The following is a 25,460-nucleotide window of genomic DNA, read 5'->3' on the forward strand; positions in this document are numbered from 1 at the left end:
AGTTACATGGACACGAAAACATCACGCGTAATAACCTGGAAGAGCCAAGTTTGAATCGATCTTTGTTGAGACTCATACAACTTCAAAATGCCCCTGAAATGTATATAACGCTTTTTATTTTGGGTTGGGTTGGGGGGAATTTGAGAGATGCTTATTTGACATGCATGGCCAAAGGTACCCACATTTTCTAAAGTTTTTTATACACATCTTTCTATGCTTGCAAACGTGTATAAATCCATACAAGTAATAGTCCAGAAAAGAGTCCAACTCTAAATCAAATAGATATAATAACATGCTACCTTGTGTCCACTAGAAGGGCATTTTAATCTGCAAACATGAGATGATGCTCTCTTTACTTTCCCCTCGAAACATCTCTCAGATGCACGTGTGTTTCCGAATGCTTACTGGACCAGACGGAAGCTCTACTCTGGCATCATACCATCAGTCTATTTTCACAGATGAATATATCTTGCGGACAAACCAGAAACAGGCGTAGAAGCCGATTGTCCCCGTTAACACGAAGAAAGCATAAGACACAATCAACATATACCCAAAGTAAAGGATACCTGAAACCACCTTGGTTATCTCCAACTTGGTGAAGAAATAGAAGACAGCATATGCAAAAAGGTAGAGTGCTGAAGAACCTGCAGTCCAATATGCCCTCCACCACCAATGGTAGTCCTCACTGCACAGCTGGAAGTAGCAAAGTACGATAGTTATCTCAGCACATGTTATGATGAGAATGATGAAGACTATGAAGAGGAAGCCAAAAATGTAGTAGAACTGGTTCAGCCATATGGAAGTCAGGATGAAGAAGAGCTCAATGAAGACGGCACCAAATGGAAGAATGCCTCCGATCAGAATAGAAAATGCCGGTTGCATGTACCACGCTTGCTCAGGAATTTGTCTAGGAATCTTGTTGGTCTTTACCGGACCCTCAATGGCTGGCTTCTTGAAACCTAGGTAGCTACCAACAAAAACCAATGGCACTGATATACCAAACCAGAGGAACACCAAAGCAAACATGGTCCCAAAAGGAACTGCGCCAGATGACTTCTCCCCCCAGATTAAAGCATTCAGAACAAAGAAGACGGCAAAGACAATACCTGGGAACATGAATGCAGTTTTCAGTGTAATCTTCTTCCACTCTGTACCTTTAAACATTTTATAAAGGCGAGCTGAGGAGTATCCGGCAAATAGACCCATAAAAACCCACAAAAGAACCATAGCAGTCATTAGACCCCCTCGGTTGGAAGGGGAAAGGAAGCCTAGCAATGCAAATATCATAGTAACCAAGGTCATCCCAAAGAACTGTACGCCTGTTCCCACATAGACACAAAGCAGCCTGGAGTTAATGGGTGGCCTAAAGACATCACCATGGACTAATTTCCATCCAGATTCTTCCTGAGCTTCATCCTGAGTCTCCAACTGGTTATAGTTAGCTATATCTCTGTAAAGGGTTCTCAACATGATCATGGCCACCATGCCCGACAGAAAGAGAACTATCATTAAAGAATTGATAATCGAAAACCAATGTATTTGATCATCATTCATTAGAAGGTAAGTGTCCCAACGAGATGCCCACTTAATTTGGCTGGTCTGCAAGAGTTAAAGCGAAGGTAAGAATCACAGTCAGAAGGGTAGAATGAGTTTAGGAAAGTGAGTACAAACCTGGAAGGTAACTTCATATGTGAATACAACGTATGTATCTGCAGCGACTTCCTGGGGACTATGACTACCTGGAGTTATTTTAATGCTTGGACTGCATGTTGATAATTTAGGATTATTATCATCCCACTCCTTGTATTCATGTTTTATACTGCATCCAAAAGGCAAAATGAGGATTAAAAACAGATAAAAGTCAAGATAATGGAACAATTACAATGTGAATCAAGATACACAAATGGAGGGCTTTTTGGTTGTGTTTATTAAGATACATCACCCATGCAATCACTAATGCCAAGAATATAATTCAACACAACACATAACTAAATCATAAAATGGTTAATGATTACTTTTTCTTGATAAAAAGTTAATTTGGAACCATATATCTTGTTAAATAAATCAATATGTTGAAAATTTTTTATATATGTAGCCTACTTTTTATCATTAGATAAGTTTTCTAATTCAAGATTATCAATACATTGAATAACCTGAATTTTTTGCAGGCTACATATCTGAAGGCAGTTAGAAGCGAAGTTTTAAAACCAGTGACCTTGTCCTAAACCACTACAGGGACCATGTCCCAATTTCGAGGTCTGACTGCAGATTAACCACAGTTTGACCTCCTAACCTCACAAATTTCCATATATAAGGTTTAAGCACTTGATTCTCAAATCCAAAACCATTTCTATTCCCCAATCTTCCTCCTTCCCAAGTCCCAATCCACATCAAAGAGAATACCTTTGCCATTGTTGCCAAGCTCTCTCTCTCTCTCTCATCAACCAAACCAAGAAGAGAAAACATCATCCTCCAAACTGCAGATCGACCACCCACTCATTCAAAGTCACTATCCCTAATCATCTTCTTTCCCAAATCAACCCCAAAATGAAGAGGGTTGATAGACCTCTCTTCTCTTGGATTTTCCTCTTCTTCAATGATAGCATCATGTCCTTGCCAGCAAAATTATCATAGTTATGTATTCCTCAATCCCTAATGGCAGAGTTCTCCCTGGCAGCAAAGATAGAGAGAAAGAAGGGAGAAGAGGGAGTAAAAAGACATGTGGAAACCTTCATGTATGGGGTACAATTTGTTAATCATTATGTCCTTGCCTCCTGTTGGTGCAAAAATCCGCCGGCGTCGGAGAAGTTGGAGTCGAGGGAGTCGCGGTCGCCGCCGGGACCTGCAAAGAAAGTCTAAACCGGAGTTGGGGGTGCTCCGGCAAGACCCTCCGACGCTCAAGTCAGTTCTCTACCTCAACAAGAATAGAGTGCTCGAACGAAAATTTTAGCAGAGTTTTTAGATAGAGATTAGAGCTTCCAGAATAACATATCTGGGGGTCCCTTTTTATAGGCGGAGGGCGTAACAGATTGACAGCGACGTCTGTAACCGCCCGGTAGTGGGCCGTTCGGGGCCATGAGGAGTTTGTTATGGAGAATAGTGGAGAGGAGTTGTGGCCATCGCCGTGGCATGCCACGTGGAGCCTACTGTGGAGAGTGGAGTGATGTTCGTTGTCGTGACTTGCCAGAGCATGATGGAGCTGCGCGGGATCCGTTATAGGAAGTGGAGCAGAGTCGCGGCCATTACTGTGGCCTGCCAAGGAGTCCAGGCCTGTCGGCCGAAGCTCGGTTGGGGTGTTTGGTGGAGAGGGGTAGCTCTCCGCCTGAGAGGAGCTCGGATGTTGCTGGCGAGCTTTCTACCGTTGGGTGCCTAGGGCGTTAGTACTGCAGGCGAAGGTCATTCGCTGTAGAAGCTCGGTCAGGGGCTTTCTGCTAGAGGGGTTCAGCTACTGGGGCCCGTACGTTGTAGGAGTTCGTCCGGAATCTGCCCGCTACAGAAGTTCGGTCAGAGCCTGGTTCCCGCAGAAGTCCGGATGGGGATCATTTGTTGAGGAAGCTCGGCCGAAGCCTGCCTGCAATAGAAGTCCAGAAGGAATTCGTTCACAAGGGAAGCTCGGGTGGAGGCTTACAGTAGAAATCCGGCGCGGATCGCTCATAGTAGAAATTTGAAGTAGACCGCTTGCAATAGTAGCTCGAAGTAGATCGCTTGTAGCAGAAGCTCGGTGTAGATTGCTTGTGGTGGAAGCTCGGTGTAGATTGCTTGTGGTGGAAGTTCGGTGTAGATTGCTTGTGGTGGGGGTTCGGAGTCCGACCCTTGTAAGAATTCGGATGAGGTCTATCTGCAATGGGAGCTCAAGGTTGAAGTCCGACTCACGTAGGAGCTCGGACGAAGTCTGCCTGCAGTAGGAGTTCGGGAAAGGAGTCCGGCTCCCGTAGGAGCCCGGATGAAACCCAGAAGGCGGTCGACCGCCGTAGAAACTTGGATGGAGCCCGTCCGTCGTGGAGATCTGCTGTTGGGAAAGTTCGGCCACTGACGAACTGACGTAGTTCTGGAAGAAATTCGGATTGGAGTCAATCGAATCCTGTCAGAAAAGATCCGGAAGGGGTCCGGAGAACGGTTGACCCTTGTAGGAGATCGGCCGATGGTAGAATCCAGAGAGCACTTAGAGCAGCCTAATGCACAACCGAAGAAGCTTATCGCTGGGGAAGCCCGGGAGATGCGGCAGGAGTTCGTCCGTCGGAGGAACTTGGGAATATTGTGGAAGCTCGACCGTCGGAGATGTTCGGAAAGATGTCGCCCAAAGTCGGACGTCGGCAGAGTCTCGGGAGGGTCAATCCTGGAACGAACTTCGACTGGGGGGTATTTTATATCCAACACCAGTCCCCCTACTTCCGAGTTCGAATTTTGAATGAAGAAAGTATAGAGAAATTTTTACAGCCGAAGTTGCCCCCTTGAATTCTGCGCGCGACCACCCTCAGATATCCTGACATTTAATGCGCGCATGCCGGAGTCTTTTCAAATCGGGGCGATCCGAAGAGACTTTTCGAAACTCCCACTGGAGCGTTGCTCTAGATACGACACAATAATGGCCTTGCCAGCTGTTAGCCGCTTTTAACCGTCTGCTGTGGCGAGTGGGACACGTGGCGAAAATGGGTCGGCCTGGGAGATCCGTGATCATTATAGCGCCGGATCCCAGGGTCTATTTAAACCCACCCTTCTTCCTCCGGGAGTTTTATTCTGCTTGAAAGTCCTGTTGGTGTCCGTCTTCTTTCTGAGAGCTCTGACCTTCCTCGACGTCCGTTTTGGCCCTAGGTGTTCTTCGAGTCATTCTTGTCCCTGCATCTCTGCATTCTTCGGAGCAGCTTAGGTTAGTTCCAGAACTTTCGTTCCTTGTCTCGTCATTTAGGTGTTCCTTCTTCATTTTTCTTCTGCCGCATTCCACCTGCCTGGTTCCCCACAGACCTTTCGTCTCTTATTTCTCCCGATTCTCTGAGATTTTTAGGATTTTTGCCTGAAATATCTTCTGACACCTTCGTCTCTAGCAGTTCCAAGAGTTCGTCTGCCTCAGTCTTCCAGGACCCTCATACTGTAGATGAACCCATATCTGGGGCTGGGCCTCGTCCGATTTTTGCGCCGGACGCCATTCCCTGTTCTCTGACTCCGGACGAACTTCTACTGATAAAGGTTCAGTATGAAGTTCCTCTGGAGTACAATCTAGAGCTTCCTGATCCCGCCGACCGGGCTAGCACCCCCCACCTGGCCGTTTCTGTCTGTACCAGGAGGCCTTCCGTACTGGGCTCCGGCTCCCGCTCCCGTCTTTCGTCATCGTCTTTTTTCGTTTTCTAGACATTTCTTTAGCTTCAGTCGTGCCGAACTTCTTTAGATTTTTGATAGGGTTTCTCTCCCTTTGCCACATAGTCGAAGTTCAGCCATCCCTTTCTTTGTTTAGGTATTTTTACACCTTCAAGCGCCACCCCTCGGCAAAGGACTGGTGATACTTCTCCCTCCAGTTCGGTAAGAAGGGATTGCTGAAAGGTGCTCCCTCTTCTATCCATAACTGGAAGGGAAAGTACCTCTACGTCCAATGTCCGACCTTAAAGCTGGGATTGTCCCCTTGGGGCTCCCTGAGGGACTCCGTCCGTCGGGCCTCCAGCCTAGGGGAGGACGACCTTCAAGCCGCCCAGAAACTTCTTAGTTATCCAACTCCTTCCCTTCCCAACCTTCTGAAGGAGCAATTTCTGTTCAACATCGGCTTGAGTACTCTGGATCCTGCGAGTATTCCATCTTTCCTTTCTTCTTTTCTTCTTCTCTTCTTCTTCTCTTCCTCCTTTTTTTTTTTTTAACTGTGCGTCACCTCTTCCTTCTTTCACTCCGTTGCTGATCTTTTTTTTCTCTTTTTTTTTTTTTTTTAGGAATGGATGCCGAAGCAGCATGGATGCTTGCCAGAGGCTTCAAGGTTCAAAAAAGAAAAGGCGCTGCGGCCTCCAGGTCGGCAAAGAAGGCCAGAACAGAGGAAACGAGCTCGACCACGCCTGCCTAGGCGGCCCTCACTGTCGATGTTCCTTCAGATGTCGAGCCCCCAGTTCTCCGAGCCTCTTTGAGGAGTTCTCCCGCCGAGGTTCCCGCTTCGGGGGCCCGCTCCGAGGAGGTGCCAGGGGTTGAGAGGGGGAGGAGAAAGAAGATGGTGGCCCGCAGGGTCAGCAGCCGCCGAGCTGCCATCGAAGAATCCCACGGCTCCGAGGAAGAGCCGGTGGAGAATCCTTTTAATGACAGAGACCTGATAAAGCGACTGGTCGACGGGTGCGTCCTGTCCGAAGTCGTCCAGAGGATCGTTCGTGCCGATCTCGAACAGCGAATTTGGGACTCTCTAGGATCCTTTCTCGAGGTAAGCGGATTCACTTTCTTCCTTCCCCTCGCTCCTTCATTCAATTAACGTCTCAGCTTTCATTCTGACTTCCTGGCCGCCCTTGCAGATCGGACACTAGCTCCTCGCCAACATCGAGGCGATGAACAAGACGAAGAGGGACGCTATCCAGGCAGAGGAAGATCGCCGGGCCGAGGCTGCCTGCCTCAAGGAAAAGGTTGCCGAGGTAGCCAACCTCCAAGAGGCGCTCAAGAAAGAAAAGCAAGCCTCGGAGGAGATGGTGAGGAAGGCGGAGGCCAAGGTCGCAAATTTGACGGAGCAGATTCCGATTCTGATCTCGGAGGCTAGGGCCCAAGTGGTGGAAGAGTTCAAGGCCTCCGCTGAAATGAGGGATCTGAACGTCAAGTTCGGCCAAGATGCATTCATCAAAGGATTCGAGCTCTGCCAAGAGAAGATGGTCAAGAAATTTTTCGAGCTCGACTTCAGCTTCTTAGATGAGGCGTCTGAAGATGAAGCCGGGCCTTCTCCTACTGCCGCTGCCACCGCAGCCCCCCTTCCAAGAACACCGGACTCCCCAACTCCTGCTTCGGAGGTCTGAGACCTTTGACTTTGTATTTTTCTTTTACTGCGATTTTTCTTTTCCCTTTTGTCTTTAAGAGACATTCAATCAATAAAATTGGGCCCCTCCTTATGGGGAACTTCTCTTCTCTTTTCTTTTTTCCTTTCTGCAATGAGCCGCGCCTTGACGCTTTTGTCTTCCGATGGTAGTGCCCTGCCGAAGCGCTTCTCTTGCCACAGGGAGTTCCGCTGAGGTCCACGATCCGACATCTGAGGAAGAAAGTCCGTCATTTAACAGAAAAGTCGAGGGAGATAGAGGACGAGCTTCGCAGACTGAGGGAGAGCCACTCAGAGGCCACTGTGGAGGCCACCTACTTCCGGAACCTCCACGTGAAAGGAATCATGGATTACAGCCGGAGGAAGGCGAACTTCGAGAAGGAGCTCGAGGAACATAAGAAGCGCGTCAGCGACCGATCTTGGGCTCAGGCTTCCAAGATCAGCTCTTTTGGAGCGGAGTTGTCGGCTGCACGGGAGAAGATCGGCCAGCTGGAAGGAAGCTCGTCCTGGCTTTCGACTCAGACCGACCACGACCGAGAATGGTCGAAGAAGTTCTCCGACCTTCAGCAACAGCTCCAAGACGCCGAGGCGAACTACAATGCATACCGGGCCAGCTGGTGCAAGCAGGTGGACGACTACAGAAGGAAGCTCAGGACGGCGACCGATGAGATTGTCCGCCTTCAAAGGCAGTTATCTGAAAGAGCCCAGTTCGTCCCTGTTCGGGACCCCGACAAACTCCAATCCCTGAGAGGAACCATAGAAGAGCTATCCGTCGCCCTTGGGGAGGGGAAGGCCGAGCTGCAGCAATTGAAGATCCAGCTGGTATACGAGCAGCAGGCGGTCAAAGACGCGGAGGCGGAATCCGAGGTCCTGAGAAAAAGGCTCCGAGAGGCGGAGAACGAAAGCCAACGGTTTCATTGGAGATATATGGAGATGCTAATGAGGGAGAAAGAATTGGAAGAAGAAGTCGAAAGCTTAAGGCACTCCCTGATAAGGGTCGAAGCCGAAAGTTCGAAGTCGGAAGAAGCCGGACCCCCTTAGGACTTTTTTTGCCTTCCGTCCTTCTATGTGTCCTCTTTTTCTGTTCTTGTCGTTTTTCTTTTTCTTTTTTTTTTTAGGCTTTCTGGGCTCTGTAACGTATACCTTGTTAATGAAATGAAAAGGAGATTTTTTGTTACCTTGTCCACGCGTTGTGTTGAATTATCGTCCGTCGGACTTTTTTTATTTATTTATTTTTTTTTCTCGTTCGATGTCGATGTTGTCTGAAGGTTCCTGGTCGTCGCCACATTGGCTTGCTTTTCTTGTCATCTTTCTTTTTCGGCCTTAAGGGCTTTGTAATGCATACTTAGTTAATGAAATGAAAAGAAAATTTTTCATTACCTTTTCTACTCATGTGTTGAGTTGTCGTTTGCCGAACTTCTTTCGATTTTTGTCTTGCTCGATATCGATGTCATTCGAAGGTACCCAATCGTCGTCGCATTAACCTGTTCCTTTTGTTTATGGCCGCAGATTTGTCCGGGGCCACTCGAGTTTGACACTTCCTTTCGGAGTTCGAGCTCGGAGGTCCTAACTTCTCGTCGCCTTGAGGAAGCCGTCTTATCCCAGGCCCGTGTTGAGAGCTCTCTTGGAGAATGGGGATTTTTCATAAGAATCCCCGTCCTCGCTGAGGCGGGGTCCCCTGTATCTTTGATGTAATTTATTTTTCATTTGTCGCTGGTGTAGTTCGTCGCTTTCCTTTTTAACTTCCCCCCTTTTTTCTTTTTCTTTTCTCGAGTGAGGGTTTTCCCTCTGCTCTTAGCGAGGTCGCGGGAGCGCGGAGGGGCCATCGAGAAGATTTTCTTTTTTCTTATCAGATCTTGAATGATCGGATCTTAGTTGGCGTCAGGACGAGGTTCTCCTCCTATCCCTGATGTAGTCGATTTCAGCTTAGGTTAGGACGAGGTTCTCCTTTTATTCCTGATGTAGTCGATTTCAGCTCAGGTTAGGACGATGTTCTCCTCCTGTTCCTAACAGGACTGTGAGGGCACATATGGGCGTTGCAGGGCCTCTCCCCCCATCCAGTCTAAAAGTAACCGGGCCTTCGACTTTGCTCATGTCAGGACGAGGTTCTCCTCCTGTCCCTAACAGGGCTGTGGGGGCACATATGAGCGTTGCAGGACCTCTCCCCCCATCCGATTTAAGGAGAACCGGGCCTTCGACTTTGCTCATGTTAGGGCGAAGTTCTCCTCCTGTCCCTAACAGGGCTGTGGGGGCACATATGGGCGTTGCAGGACCTCTCCCCCCATCCGGTCTAAGGAGAACCGGACCTTCGACTTTGCTCATATTAGGGCGAGGTTCTCCTCCTGTCCCTAACAGGGCTGTGGGGGCACATATGGGCATCGCAGGGCCTCTCCTCCCATCCGGTCTAAGGAGAATCGGGCCTTCGACTTTGCTCATGTTAGGGCGAGGTTCTCCTCCTGTCCCTAACAGGGCTGTGGGGGCACATAAGGGCCGTTATATGGGCCTCTCCCCCCATTCGGTCTTAAAATAACCGGACTTTCAACTTTACTCATATTAGGGTGAGGTTCTCCTCCTGTCCCTAACAGGACTGTGGGGGCACATAAGGACCGTTATATGGGCCTCTTCCCCCGTCCGATCTTAAAATAATCGGACTTTCAACTTTGCTCATGTTAGGGTGAGGTTCTCCTCCTGTCCCTAACATGACTTAGTTTTTGTTATCTGAAGGGGTTATCCCTTGTCGTTACGGGTCCATGCCAAAAGGAAAAGATATGCAAATCTGAAAGGAATCTTGATTTAAAGCAAAGTCGTTAGTAATACATTTACAGGTTTTTCAAATCCCATGGTCGTAGAAGGTCTGCTCCCCGTCGAGGTCCTCCAGAGATGGAGTTGATGATCCCAATTGGAGGCCGATCTCCGGGTTGCTCTTCCCTCCTCGGCGGCTCAGGTTGTGGCAGGGCCCTCGACCGATCCTCTCTACCTTCAGGCCGGCGTCGAATGAACCTGTCGAACCGACCTCGTCTGATGAGCTCCTCGATCTCATCTCGGAGTTGAATGCATTCTTCTGTGTCGTGGCCGTGGTCACGATGGTAGAGGCAGAACTTGTTAGGATTGCGCTTCCCGAGGTGTGTGCGCATCCTTTCTGACCTTGGGAGCTGCTTCCTGACCTCCATCAGCACCTGGGTTTTCGATGCGTTGAGGGGGGCATAGCTGCGAAATCTTCCTGGGGGAGAGCCCCGCCGAACCCTGCGGTCCGGGCTTCTCTGGCTGCGTGCTCGGGGAGGATTATAGGTGCGCTTGTGCCCGGGAGGAGTCCGAGAACGTGGCCGAGCTTCACTCGGCCCTCTTTCAACTGCAGGCTTGCTGGAGTCGCCCGCCTGCCGCTCCTTCGCGGCTTCCTCGTCCTTCAGCTTGAAGGCTTCCTCCGCTCGGGCATATCCTTCGGCCCGAGCCAGCAGATCGGCAAAATCTCTGGGATACTTCTTTTCCAGGGAGAAGAGGAGGTCATTCTTTTGAAGGCCGCTCTTTAAGACGGCCATTGCAACCGATTGGTCCAGGTTCCGGACCTCCAGGGCGGTGGCGTTGAAGCGGTTGACGTAAGCTCGGATGGATTCTCCCTCCTTTTGCTTGATGTTGATGAGGGACTCCGAACCTCGCCGGAGACGTCGGCTGCTGACGAAATGAGCCACGAACTGGTGACTCATCTGGTCAAAGGAGAAGATTGTACCCGGCTTCAGTGCCGAGTACCAATTTCTGACTGCTCCCTTCAAGGTAGACGAGAAAGCTCGACACAAGATGGCGTCTGGCGCGCCATGGAGCAGCATCATGGTCCGGAAGGCCTCCAGGTGATCGACCGGATCCGAGATCCCGTCGTAGCTCTCGAATTGGGGGAGCTTGAAGTTCGGCGAGATTGGTTCCTGCATGATCATTTGAGAGAAAGGAGGGTCAGTGCAGATGTCCTCACCGTAAGCAGTGGGAGCACGGCGGAGCTCTTCGATCCGTCGGTTCATCTCCGGGAATCTCTGATCCAGGAGATCCTCTCGATTGCGGGCCTCGAGGATTTTCTGGTGGAGCGGAGGCAGGGACTCTTCGGGGGTTGAATCATGATCGGACGGAGGACTCTCCGCCTTCTGTTTTTCTTTTCTGGGAAAGACAGGGCGGCTGGCCCATGTGGCCCGCCCGATTGTCGGATTCTGGAACTCCGACGACGCTCTTTCCAACTGCACCGATGCCTGCGGCTGCTGCATGGCCTGCACTACTTCGGTGAGGCCTCTAACCTGTTGAACCAGCAGGTCAAACTGCTCCATATCGACTGCCGTCGTCGGAGGAGCCGGAAAAATCGGAGATGAAGCCGGGGCTTGCAGAGCTCGCTGAGATCTGGTAGCGGAAGCCGTTGACCGCCTGATGGATGCCCTTCGGGGAGGCATCAGGTGGAGATCAAGCGGGCAACCGGAGGAGGAGATGTCGGAGAAGATGACCGGAGGTGGTCCCGTTGAGCGCTCCTTTAAGAACAAGGGTACTGCGAAGACACAGCTCTTCTTCTAGCGCCAATCCTGTTGGTGCAAAAATCCGCCGGCGTCGGAGAAGCTGGAGTCGAGGGAGTCGCGGTCGCCATCGGGACCTGCAAAAAAAGTCTAAACCGGAGTTGGGGGGTGCTCCGGCAAGACCCTCCGACGCTCAAGTCAGTTCTCTGCCTCAACAAGAATAGAGTGCTCGAACGAAAATTTTAGCAGAGTTTTTAGATAGAGATTAGAGCTTCCAGAATAACATATCTGGGGGTTCCTTTTTATAGGCGGAAGGCGTAACAGATTGACAGCGACGTCTGTAACCGCTCGGTAGTGGACCGTTTGGGGCCATGAGGAGTTTGTTACGGAGAATAGTGGAGAGGAGTCGTGGCCATCGCCGTGGCCTGCCACGTGGAGCCTGCTGTGGAGAGTGGAGTGATGTTCGTTGTCATGACTTGCCAGAGCATGATGGAGCCGCGCGGGATCTGTTATAGAAAGTGGAGCAGAGTCGCAGCCATTACTGTGGCCTGCCAGGGAGTCCAGGGCTGTCGGCCGAAGCTCGGTTGGGGTGTTTGGTGGAGAGGGGTAGCTCTCCGCCTGAGAGGAGCTCGGATGTTGCTGGCGAGCTTTCTACTGTTGGGTGCCTAGGGTGCTAGTACTGCAGGCGAAGGTCATCCGCTGTAGAAGCTCGGTCAAGGGCTTTCTGCTAGAGGGGTTCAACTACTGGGGCCCGTACGTTGTAGGAGTTCGTCTGGAATCTGCCCGCTACAGAAGTTCGGTCAGAGCCTGGTTCCCGCAGAAGTCCGGATGGGGATCATTTGTTGAGGAAGCTCGGCCGAAGCCTGCCTGCAATAGAAGTCCAGAAGGAATTCGTTCACAAGGGAAGCTCGGGTGGAGGCTTACAGTAGAAATTCGACGCGGACCGCTCGTAGTAGAAATTTGAAGTAGACCGCTTGCAGTAGTAGCTCGGAGTAGATCGCTTGTAGCAGAAGCTCGATGTAGATCGCTTGTGGTGGAAGCTCGGTGTAGATCGCTTGTAGCAGAAGCTCGGTGTAGATCGCTTGTGGTGGGGGCTCGGAGTCCGGCCCTTGTAAGAATTCGGATGAGGTCTATCTGCAATGGGAGCTCAGGGCTGAAGTCCGACTTCCGTAGGAGCTCGGACGAAGTCTGCCTGTAGTAGGAGTTCGAGGAAGGAGTCCGGCTCCCGTAAGAGCCCGGATGAAACCCAGAAGGCGGTCGACCGTTGTAGAAACTTGGATGGAGCCCGTCCGTCGTGGAGATCTGCTGTTGGAAAAATTCGACCATTGACGAACTGACGTAGTTCTGGAAGAAATTCGGATTGGAGTCGATCGAATCCTGTCGGAAAAGATCCGAAAGGGGTCCGGAGAACGATTGACCCTTGTAGGAGATCGGCCGATGGTAGAATCCAGAGAGCACTTAGAGCAGCCTGATGGACAATCAAAGAAGCTTATCGCTGAGGAAGCCCGGGAGATGCGGCAGGAGTTCGTCCGTCGGGGGAACTTGGGAATATTACGGAAGCTCGGCCGTCGGAGATGTTCGGAAAGATGTCGCCCAAGGTTGGACGTCGGCAGAGTCCCGGAAGGGTCACTCTTGGTACAAACTTCGGCTGAAGGGTATTTTATACCCAACACCTCCCATTAAGTCACTCAGTGTGAGGGTTGAACCCCACCTCCATCGACAGCCCCCTCCCCACCAGAACCTCAAGTGGCACCGGTGGTGACATCACCTCCTTGCTGCTACTGAACTTCCTGGCCTGCTACTGGTCTGCCTTGTTCCCAATGCCACTCTGGTACTTGAGTTGGACCCACTCTAGTTGGTTTCTGAAGGTGGGGTTGGTAGTGGCGGATGTTGAAGATTCGGCTAAGTGGTCGAGGAAGAGACTTGCTTGAGCTTGGAATCATCAGCAAATGCATGAGGGGTGAGGGAGAGGGGTTTTCTTCTTCTGGTGGTAAGTAGGGAGGAATTTAGGGTGGGAGTGATGGATTGGAGAGTTTGGAGGGATTTGGGGATGATGCTGGCCATTCTCTCCTATTCTTTTACTTTCTGTTCTTTTTCCATTTATTTCTGCCTTGCAAGTTTGTATTTAATAGATTTTTGTTGCAACTAATATTGTGATATTGTAACAGGATGAATCTGAGAGATGGCTTCGTTTGTCAATCCCTCTTCCACCTGTCTTGCAGTCACTAGGAAAGCTAAATAAAGTTGTATTATGTTTATTATGTTCTTTAGTTTAGGCAATGTGACGTGTCAATTTATGGAGGCAGTTCATTTCTTTCAATTAGTTGTAAATGCCCTTCCTGAACGAGCAGTCCTCATCAACTTCCGAGGTATTTAATAAATTATGTTGTGGATCATCAATATCCCTAGTAAGATGACCGTGGGGGGGGGGGGGCTTGAGCAGTTAGTATGCATTAATGATTTAATCCTAATCGGGTTGGCCCAAACATCTAATTCGGGCGGGCCCAATTAGGTTTCAGGTTGGGCACTGGCTTGAGCTCGGGTCAGGCTTGGGTCTTGTTTTTTCTAAAATTTTTGGGCCAAAGCCGGGCTTGAAGCTTGAGAAAAAGGTTCAGGTTCGGCTCGAATAGGGATGTGGCCTGTCCTGACCTGGCCCATTTCCAACCCTATTGGTTCGATACTCTTAACATCCAATTAATAATTCTAACTTTATTACAGCATAATTCTACACTAATTTGCATTAATTGTTTATTATAGACCAGTTAAAAGTGAAAATCCAGCATCTTTAACCATTCCAGCTGCTCCTTTCTACTCTACTCTTTTATGGTAGACTAAATTTATAAAAATGGCAATATATGATCTCGCATGATAAAAAACAAAACCACAAATTAGAATAATATATAATTATAAATTTATTAAGCTGCATGAATGCATCCTCACCTGCTTGGAATTACTTCAAAACCTACAATACGAGCATCCTCACTTTCAGGATCTTTATGGTACATGACTTTGAAAGTCAGGTGGTTATTTATGTAATAACGATCATCTTTGAGCTGGCCAAAATATATAGCACATTAACTATCATAAAATAACAAATAATACATCATTGAGGAAACAACAGTTGTTTCTTACCGCAGTGTATTAGCTTACCTTATAACCAACACGAAAACCATGTTCATAACTTGGTGCTTGACTTCCATCCCTTCTTTGTCTAGGAACTGCAACAGGAAGATTATCCAAGATCCTATAAAAAGCAAATAATGAGGGCCAAGTTGATATAACATCAGGAATTGAATTTAAGCCAAGTTCTAAATTTGTTATAAAACCAGCAAGGTAGCCATATGCAAATTGAGTATGCAGCCATAACGTATATAAAACAAAATGTGACTTTTAATGATCATATATGGGAAGAGCCAGCATAGATTGACAACTTACATGTTCACTCGGTATTCATCATCAATCTTCTCCTTGAAGTTTTTTGCAGCTTCTTGACCAAGTTTTGTGCGGCAAGCTACTTTGCAAGTCTCATCCCTTCTCATTTTAAACTGAGTTGTGAGTCATACATACACAAAAAAAAGGTTAACATGGTTACAAAAATAAGATATAATAAGTGTTACTTTTAACATTTTATATTTTCTCTTTAAAATGTACGTGATCTTTACTAAATTGATAATATCCCAACAACATATTTACAGATGCACTTCACTTGTTTATTAGACTAAAATATTAGTGAATACTCACCACATAGACAGAATTCTCAATGCGGTCACCACGAAGGACCTCCCCCAAATTTTCAGCATTGTTCATAATCTTGGAAGGCTTACAATAATCCAAGAAGTAATAATCATATGGAAGTTGTGTCTTTGTAGACGAAAGTTTATTTACTTTCACCTGAAGTTCATCATCCTGTATGAAAGGAGAGTAAAAACATGGAACCGCAAAATGATTGTATTTAGATAACCAATCGTAACAAATAAATATTCAACAGATACTATATAGGACAGCTACAAAATGATACAGATACTAAGTTCAATAAGAAAGAAAGTCAAATACAGAAACTCGTTGGGCAGTGAAACATGGAGAAGCAATAACATAGCTTCAAAGAATCATACACATTCTGAGTAGTGTTCACAATACATCAAACATAATATTTCAAGAAAAGTTGCATGAATATCAATTAATATTGTATCTGTTGAAAACCCAGAATAAATAATCTACCTTGGTTTATCTTCCAGGTTATCTTTAACAACAATGCACATGTATCTAAGCAAACTACTCCAGGACAAGGAGAAAAGATTTAGGCTTATCTTTTTTCTTTCTTTCTTTTTGGCAACCAGAAGACACTCATCCACAAGTACATGATACACCAAATACTGAAAATGTTAAAAAATAATCAAAAGAATCTGAACGCCTGATCAATCCATCCTGCAGCCCATTGAGTTTCGCAAATATTTGCATGTCGAACATGCTGAAAGTGGGAAATTAGTTGCGGACATACAGATTACGCCCTTGTGGGTGGTTTCTCCAACACATAAATTGTTGTGAGTTCAAGTTTTTATCATCTTTGGTAAAATCAAGTCCACTGCGTAGACATTGATAAACTGCACTACTGTAGTTCTTTGCAGATAATTGTTCTGACTGCTGAAGATGAGAAGTATTTGCAATTCTGTATCTATCACAAGAAGAGATCCGATAGCGCGATGGACTGTTATGTGCTTGGGGATATTTTTGTCAAGAAGATAAGGTCAGGAGATCTTAAGCTTCGAGGCAATGTGGATGCTATTCCATTTCCAAGGCACAGGGGAAAGGTGGTGGCGAACATGATAAGCAGTGCTTAGTCGCAAAACTTAAAAAAAAAAAAGATTCAATGAGGAGCCCCATGCAAATATCATAGGGTTGATACCTCTGAACCTATTGAAGAATGGTTGAAGAAGAATAAAAAACTCCTGGCATTTTTCTATTAAGTATGCTTCACTGAATCCGTTAGGGCTGATGCTATGAAAGCCTTGGCAAGGATCATGATCCTCAATTCTGCAGTGTTGCATGGCTGAACAACTCACCAAAATCCCAAGCTTCTTATAAGACAATTTAGAGTTCCCTCACCAAGGTTGCTTTCACATGGTTTAGTAGATTAGAACCCGAGTCACTCAATTCCTGGACATAGTTGTGTAGGTTGTTCTACAAGAGGTTTGATCTTGTTAGGAAAGAGGTTACTCTGGATGATCTGAGGAGGTGCAAACAAGAGATGGATGAGTTCTTTGCCACTTTTCTTGAGAGGTTCAAGCGAGGAAGCCGGAACTGATACCCATGCCGGCCGGCCGACGGTACGAGCTGGTATGGGTCCGTACAAGACCGGATTGGTACGAACTGACATAGGGGAGAAGGGAATCGAGGGGGAGGAAAAGAGAGAAAGAGAGAGAGGGAGGAAAGAAAGAAAAGAAGAGAGGGGAAGCTACTGAAGAAACCGTCGGAGGGCCACTAGCTGGCCGCCGGACGGCATAATCAATGCATGCGGTGTGTGTCCTTGTTTCACTAGATTTAAAAAAAAAAAAAAAAATCAGTTGCTGGCTTCAACGTAAACCACATTTAAAAAAAAAAAAATTCATGAAACAAAGGCGTGCCCATGTTTCATGCTTACAGCACCACAGGCATTGATTACGTCGTTCGATGGCCATGACGGCCGCCTGGCACCCTCCGACAGCCTTTCCGCTAGCTGCATATCCCTATGATACCGTTGCTTCTCCTTAGGGATGGCAAAATTAATCCGACCCGATGGGTATACACCCTACCCGAATCCGGTCAAACCCGAAAAATAGGGTTTGACTGGGTTTGGGTTTGGGTTCGGGTTTTGGTAAAACCCGAAAACTATAGTACGGGTATGGGTAGGGTATGAGTAGTGCTATTTTCTACCCGAACCCGACCCGAACCTATAGATATGGGTAATATCCGAACCCATATCCGAATATATATATATATATATATACACACACACACACACACACACACATATACACACACATATATATGATCTCTCTCTCTTTCTCTCTCTCTCTATATATATATAATTATATATATGTATGTATGTATATGTATGCATGCATATATGTATGCATGTATGTATGTGTGTGTGTTAGAAGTGTGTATGTGCGTATGTATGTATGTATGTATATATAATTGATAATTCTATTTTTGATTGATAATATGCATAAAATTATTTTACTTTTTTTTTTGGTATAGAATGGATGGGTATGGGTTGGGTATGGGGCGGGTATGGATTGGGTATGGGAAAATGGGTTACCCACGGGTATCCCCGAACCCGTTGGGTATGGGGATGGGTATCTCTTTTCTTACCCGATTGGGTATCGGGTAGGGTTTGGGTATAGGGTATTAAGTTCGGATTTGGGGATGGGTAGTATACTACCCGATCCAAACCCTACCCATTGCCATCCCTACTTCTCCTCTCTCTCTTTCTATTTGATTTAAACATCCTATCGAACGATACTAAGCTACGAAGGCCTCTACAGCCCTTTGATGGCCTCGGTGGGCCACCGCCGACCTCTGACGACATCGTCCCATCTTCCTCTCCCCTCCTCTCTTTCTCTCTTCCTTCCTCTCTTTCCCTCTCTCTTGTCGGGTGTCTCGATTTACCTGTCCGAACTATCTCAGTTTGCCATCGCTATGGCTCAAAACGCTCGAAACCATCAAGTTCGGGACGGTTCGGCGAACGGTGGGTTCAGGACAGTTGTCATGCAATGCAAGGAAATCAGATAAGTTGATTCAGACTTGTATCCGAGGATTACAGTTTGAGTATCAGGGGCCACTCATCACTATAATGTTATTTGATATTCGTCTTCTGGCAAGTCTGCCAGATAACGATTAGAGCATTAAGCGGAGTCTCTCTTGATAAGAGAGTTGTGTCCATGCCAATTCCTCCATTTAAGACCTCCACGGTTAACTAGCAAGTGATATATTGGACAGATTTTTGCAGAAAGGAAGCAAATGTATGGACAATAATTGACAAACCAGAAAAGAAACTCAAACAAAACTGTAGACTTGCATGCATTCTCAAAAAAAAAATGTAGTAAAAAAAAACACAGTAAAGAATGATATAGTTAAGCTTACATATATAACACAACCTTATCAATAAAAATTAAGTGTTATCATAGTTAACATAATTAAGAATACTGCAAAGTGAAGAGTTTGCTGCTTATGGAAAATCCTTTAGATCTAGAAGCTCAGACAATTGTGGCTCTTCGGTACAGCTGGGGAAGGATTGCACTATCTCCTTCCATCACAATGGTTAACAGGCCACGATGATACAATATTATTTTTGTTTCTGTTTGTTTCTTTCCTTCTCTGTTCTATTAAGGATGCCAATGGGCAACATCAGGCCCAGTTTGTTTCCTGAGTGAGCCAGCTTGAACAGAACCACCAGGACTGGCTAGGAACAAGCCGAAACAGATGAACCCAAACAAAGTCCAGATTTGGGTTATTTGTTTAGTCAGGCTTTGCAAGTAGCTGAGCCTGGCTAGAATTTCTTAAATTCCTAAAAATGAGTGTGACTTGAAATCATCCAGACTTCAAATTCTTAGTCCAGCACTCAGATCTAATATATGTCCCAGACCCAAAATTTTAGAGCTGGTCAGGCCTACCTAGTCATTGAAACCGCAAGATCCATTTCAGCATAATGGCATGCAACTGGGAGCTTCTATCAAAATGTTTCACAAAATAATGCAATAATTTTAGCTGCAGATTTCTACTTGCCAACTTCCATAGTGTGAAAAAAAAAAAAGGGATTTGTTAAGCACATGCTTAACTTTCACCAGACCATCCCTTATATAAAAACACATTTAAATCCATGAAAAACAGGAAGAATGGAGTAATAAAGTAATGACCATCAGGATGATATTAGCATAAGCATGCATGCTACACAAGCAGATTCTGTCAATGTTGATCCTGATCCCATTTGAATAGCAGAGCACATATATGAAAAATCATTTCATCAGAGCTGACAACCAGATGGCATAAAGATGATCATGCATAATCAACATCTATTTATGTTTTGCAAATAAATAAATAAATATATTTTTAGGTGATTGGAGGTTGTTGATATTGTTGGCCTGCATTCATTACCTTGTAGATAGATAACAAAACAAGCTTGATGACCTTTATACAAGCAATGAGCTCAAAAGTTTCACAATAATCATATTTTGTGAAGATCTGACAAAAATATGAATAATATAACAAGATAGAGACTTGCGGAGCAATTCATCATAAGACTTTCGTTGCCACCAACATCATAAAACTTGAAAAAAAACATGGTTAGACGGGTGCCAATCTATATTCCTACCTTGCTAGTTTGAGGCGTGCTAGTGGAGTTAAGTCAGGCAAAGGTTGACTTTGCAAGTACTCAAACAGAACCATTATCAACATTAACATTTTGACAATGAAATACCAACCCTTGGTTTACATACGGACAGGTCAAATTCAGGTCATGCTAGAAATAGACTAGGTCCAATCTATATCATATTCAGGTTGTATCTTAAATCTTAATTACACGGTCCAAATTGAATATTTAGAATTATCTTTTATTGGGTCCTAGAACAAGATTGATCTTTGTGATATCGAAGCTGGACCTGACCGGAGAACATAGTCTAGGTTTTAGGCTTGAGTCACTTCATCACAACCAAGTTTCCCTTACCCACTTGCACAGGTTATATTTGATACTTTGGACTCGTTTGGTTTGCTGGAAAAATTTTAAGTCACTAGAATGATTTTCGTGGGAAGCTGATGCCTCGATATATGATCCTTAGGAATGTAGTATTTGCATATTTGCTTGACCATGGAAAAGTGTAATAGAAAACACACTTTACATAATGCAAGGTTCGCTGTACCGGTACCGGATGGCGTGCCGGTCCCGAACCGGTACGGTACGGTATCGGTACCATACCGTACCGACACACGATACACCTGGACGTACCGGTCCGGTACCGGTACACAATATTTTTTTCGATTTTCATTTTTTTTTTTTTTGGATTTTTGAAGTTAATAATTGATAAATACAACTTCAATATGGCATTATATTACATATTATTGACATATTTGGATTCAATTTGGAGTTAGATTGCGGTACAAAGACTCTTAATAGCCATATGTTGCAATCGAATCAGTTTCATGCAGAAGAAAATGAGTTTGGAAGATTCAGAACACATCATAAAGCCCTCAACCATTTAACTTGATTAAAATTAGGGTGGTAAAACACCTGAACTCTCTTCTATTTGACTTATTTATGAAAAGCCTTGCTCCAATTGTGATCCAATATGATATCGCATATAACAGTTTAAGCTTCCAGCATCACAACATTATGCAACCAGAAGTTATTCAATTTTATGATTCCACCATAAGAATTTCTTCATTAACTCTGAGACATATATACTACAACTAGCATCACAAGATTTATGATATTGATATAACCAGATATTATTCAATTTTATGATGCCATTTTGAGTTACTAATTGGAATATTAGATATCGCCCATGCTTCTTTTTTAATCATAAATACTGAGTGTTGTGTGATTATAATACTGAGATTTTTATTTTAAAATCTTGTTGAGGCCTCTAAACTATCTGTTACAACTGCGATTAATTGTTGTGGAAATGAATACTTAAAAAGGTACGAATGCACAGGGTTAAATGAGCAAGGAGTCATGGTACCAAATAGGGAGAAGGGTAATGGTAAATGCTTAGTAATTGTTGGGGCGGGGAACCTCTATTACTAGCTATCAAAGGTTCAAAATTTTCTTTCAGGTTCCTCTCAAGTTCTCAGAATGCTTCCCTAGGCATTTCCATCTGTTTGGTGATGAAAAACCAAATCAAATTCATCTTACGAGTTGGATTCCGATGAACTAATACATGGTACAAGCTTTACAATCTCGGTACCGGATCTTATACTGACACCATTCTATTATAATACCGATATATATTTCAATTTGGTACAAAACAACATACCAAATATTGGTATAATATGAAATAACATATCAATATGATATAATACATCATATCGGATACTACAAGACAGATGGTATAACAGATCTGATAGAGAGAGAGAGATGTACTTGAGGTTTCATTTTATTTCAGATACCAAGAAAATAACACAAGATCCTCATCAAACTGAGCCACCTTCCCCCCCTTTTTCATGGACGGTACGATTTGGTTCACCCCGAACCGGTCCAGAATCGAGCCGTACCGCCCAGTTTCGGGCGGTATGGACCCGAACCGCACCGAACCGCCCGGTTCGTGCGGTTCGGGGTCTTTTTCCGAAAAAAAGGCCCGAACCGAATCGGTAAGGGACCGGTCCGGCTCGGTACGCCCCGTATCGAATGGTTCGGTCCGATACGGCGAACCATGTCATAATGACTTATGTTTGATTGAGTATTTATTTTCCTATGAAAGTTGTGTAGAATACCTGCTATGCCTTTGACAAATGGACCAGAAGGAAAAAAAATCACATGCATAATTTATTAAATCAAATACTTGGAACATCAAGGTCTGAAGGTTTTGAAGGCTCAACACCAAAAAGAACATAATATATTTTTAAAGCTATTTTTAAATATTTTTAACTTTTAAATTATCACAATTCATAATATATTTGGATACTTGTCTAACTATTAAAATTATCACAATTCATAATAAATTTTTAGTAGCTATTTTTAAATATAAAAATATTTTAAAATATTTTAAACATTTAAAAATAGATTTTAAAAATATTTATTGGGTTGATTTTTAAGAGTTCTAACAAATTTTAATAGTTAGACAACTTCTTTATATGGTGATAATTTTTAATAGCTATTAATATATTTTTATATTAAAATTATCACAACCTTTTTATATTGTGGTAATTCTTAATAGTATATTTTTAATAGTTTAAAATTAACTATTAAAAATAGCTATTAAGAAGATCATGATGGCTTTGAGGTGTTTGTTTAAAAAAATTACCATAATTTCCAACCCATGGGAAGCGGCTTTCCCATGTCCCAAATGAGTTTTTCTTTCTCATGAAATGCAGGAAGCTTAATCCCATGGGAAAGCTACTTTCCCATCCCTCTTCTTTGAAATCTCCAATCAAACATGAGATATTTTTTCATTTTTCCATTGACAAATTTCCTCCCTCTTCTTCTCGTGAACCAAAAGTCCTTTAGTACTTCCACAATTCATTTCTTTCATAAAACAAAAATGTGAAACCAAATTATTTTGTAGTCCAGCCACTAGGTTTTTGTGATACATAATACCTTGTAATCAGCTCTACTAATCATGTATCTTGAATCTATGACCATCCCATGCAGAATAACCACCGACCATCAAACCCAACATCAAGCAAGGACAGAAAACAATTACTGATAGCACAATTAAAAATACTCTACCCTTTTCTGAAAAATAGTAAATGCAACAAATAAACTTTGCCCAAAGGTGCATAGAAACCATGAACTGCTGATGTAAACACAAACAACAAACTTAAACATGTATGCTTAGAAAGTTTTATTTCAAAGAAAAATGCTTCTTTGAAGATGTTTAGCATTTCTATTTTTCTGAAAAGACATGGGAAGGAATAATTTGTAGGAACCAAACTAGGACCTCTTTTGACCTATTCCAGATGAAAACGACTGATTTCGTACAAAACGGTTGAAATTTATTTAGAATGTAATTTAAACATGCACAGTAGATAGCATCAATCAAAAGTCATCAGGTATGCCATGTTCCGAACCATAATTTCAGTTTTCTATATAGTTAGTTATTCAATTTCATGTTACAATGTCTACATATAAATTTAATTTGTTCATGAAAATATTTATGCCCCAAATTAGAGTTACAAATAGTCATTGTATCGAACACCACTACAGAAGGTACCATAAACCATAATCAAAACTTTTACCATCTCATACCGACTCCCCTCATTTCACTCCTAGCAACCCTATAATGTTATCATGCTGGAACTTTTATTCCTCATTCTAAGACATTCATTGCAAAACATCCATCCTTGCCTAGGCCATCTTATGCAAATTTGCATTCTTAATGGAGATCCTGATCCATAAATAATAATTTATCTTACAGAAACAATTCAATTTCATCAAATCATACTGTTGGCAAGGGGGAAATTCATAAACTCTTATTCCATGTCGAGGTCACGTTTCAATCAACAAAAAGACCTTAAAAGATCACGCCAAAGGCATTCGAGAAATTTGCACACCAAAAGACTGAGAGAGGGTAAGAACATAACAATTATTTGAGTAATAAAATGCCTCCACTGGGACAGCCCAATAGAATACTTCAGAGTGTAACAGGAAAAAACAGAGCTCAAGCTACACAAAGGCAACCGATAATTTTGATTAAATCAGAAAACGACATCATTCCTTTTATAGCAATGATTGCATGCGACATAAGCTACAACTACCTATCTATATCCTGGTAACGTCGAATAAGACTCCAAGAGCAGGGAATCATACCGTGGTTAAATGATATGCCGGTAACACCCGTGAATTAAAAATCCTTAAAATTCACAACTCAACCTACAGAGAACTAGAAATCGACAGAGAACATCAAGAACCATCATCTGACCAAACTCAGTTTCTGTCTCTTTTAAAAGAAATCTCAAACCCAAAGATCTTGTTTCAGGACCTTATTTCGAGAAAAAATAACCAAGATTCAGCGATCTCCAAGCTCATAAAATGATCCACGCGTTCGAATTCTTCAAACAAGAAGCGAACCATAAATCTAAGCCTTTCAATTCCAGATCCAGCGAGAAAAAAAAAGGAAAAACAACACACATCAGGAACCGGAGAAAAGTACGACTAGACCGCGAACCCTAGTTAGATCCGTAACGATTTCGATCAAAAATAGTAAGTAGTAATAATAATAATAATGAATTACCTTCTGGAAATCGCGAGGAGCGACACCGGGGAGGTAGAAGGCGTGGGTTGGCGGCGAGACGAGAAGGCACGAGAGGAGAAAGAGAAGGAACGTGGCGATGTCGCCCAGGTTCTCCATCTTGAGCGCCGGGCGGGGAGGGAGACCCGCAGAGACGACGGATACAGGCGACCAAGAAGAAAGCAAGAGCGATAAGAAGGAAACAACGGGATTACTAGATTAAGTTAAATAAAGAGAGTAGTATAATTCAATTTAACGACTATTTTTTTGGTTGCCATTTGACTTCATTGTTTGACCCGTATCGGGGCCTCCTTGTAGATCCGACGTCCTCATTTGCTGTCTTTTGTTAAGTCTCATCTAGGATTGCTTCATTGTTTTATGGGTCCCGCGTTCGGAGGGACGATGGCGCGATACGGGTTGCGGTAATTCTATTCATTCGAGGTTATTCTGGTCCACGAGTTAGTGCTGGTAGTTTTAGCGGTCATTAGAGGGTTCGGTTTTCGGTCTATTTGGTTCAGCTAGCCAGCAGTGATTGTGACGAAGACCGGGTTGGTATGCTAGGATACGGCAACCCTCCTTGCTGCGTGCCCTCCGAAAAGACGCTGGATTAGAGATGAAAGTAGCATGAATTTTTTTTTTTTTTTCGATCAATTTAGATATAAATAAAAATTTTAAAATTTAATTAATATTAATATTAATATTAATATTTATAAAAAATAGATATAGATATGAATAAATAACTATCTAATCTATATTCATATATTCGAATATACATATAATCCTATATAATTTTATATAATATTTATTAATTTTTTAAAAAATATATATAATATATAAACATATTATTAATTTAATTTATCAAATATTTAATAATATCTTTGATTATATAATTATAAAATTTAATTATTTAAATTATATTCATAATTATATTTATATTTTTAATATCCAAATTGTATCCATATCCGATTATAGGTATGAATTTTTTCATCCAAGTAATATTTATATCCATATTTCTATTCGTCAGATAAAATAAATATAAATATAAATATATTAATATTCAATTCATATTCGATCTGATTT

General features: G+C 43.9%; 1 protein-coding gene across 1 annotated transcript; it reads right to left on the minus strand.

The window, feature by feature from the left end:
* Positions 1–183: 183 nt before the first annotated feature.
* LOC105047973 (transmembrane 9 superfamily member 7) lies at positions 184–24,587 on the minus strand. The gene is made up of 7 exons (XM_010927137.4): positions 24,384–24,587; positions 15,202–15,366; positions 14,896–15,005; positions 14,611–14,704; positions 14,401–14,513; positions 1,672–1,819; positions 184–1,599 (listed from the first exon to the last, which is right to left on the minus strand). Exons 1-7 carry the CDS (start codon positions 24,498–24,500, stop codon positions 442–444), a joined length of 1,905 nt encoding a protein of 634 aa, XP_010925439.1. The 5' UTR covers positions 24,501–24,587; the 3' UTR covers positions 184–441.
* Positions 24,588–25,460: the final 873 nt, after the last annotated feature.

Source organism: Elaeis guineensis, chromosome 7, assembly GCF_000442705.2.
Source record: "Elaeis guineensis isolate ETL-2024a chromosome 7, EG11, whole genome shotgun sequence".
NCBI lineage: Eukaryota > Viridiplantae > Streptophyta > Magnoliopsida > Arecales > Arecaceae > Elaeis > Elaeis guineensis.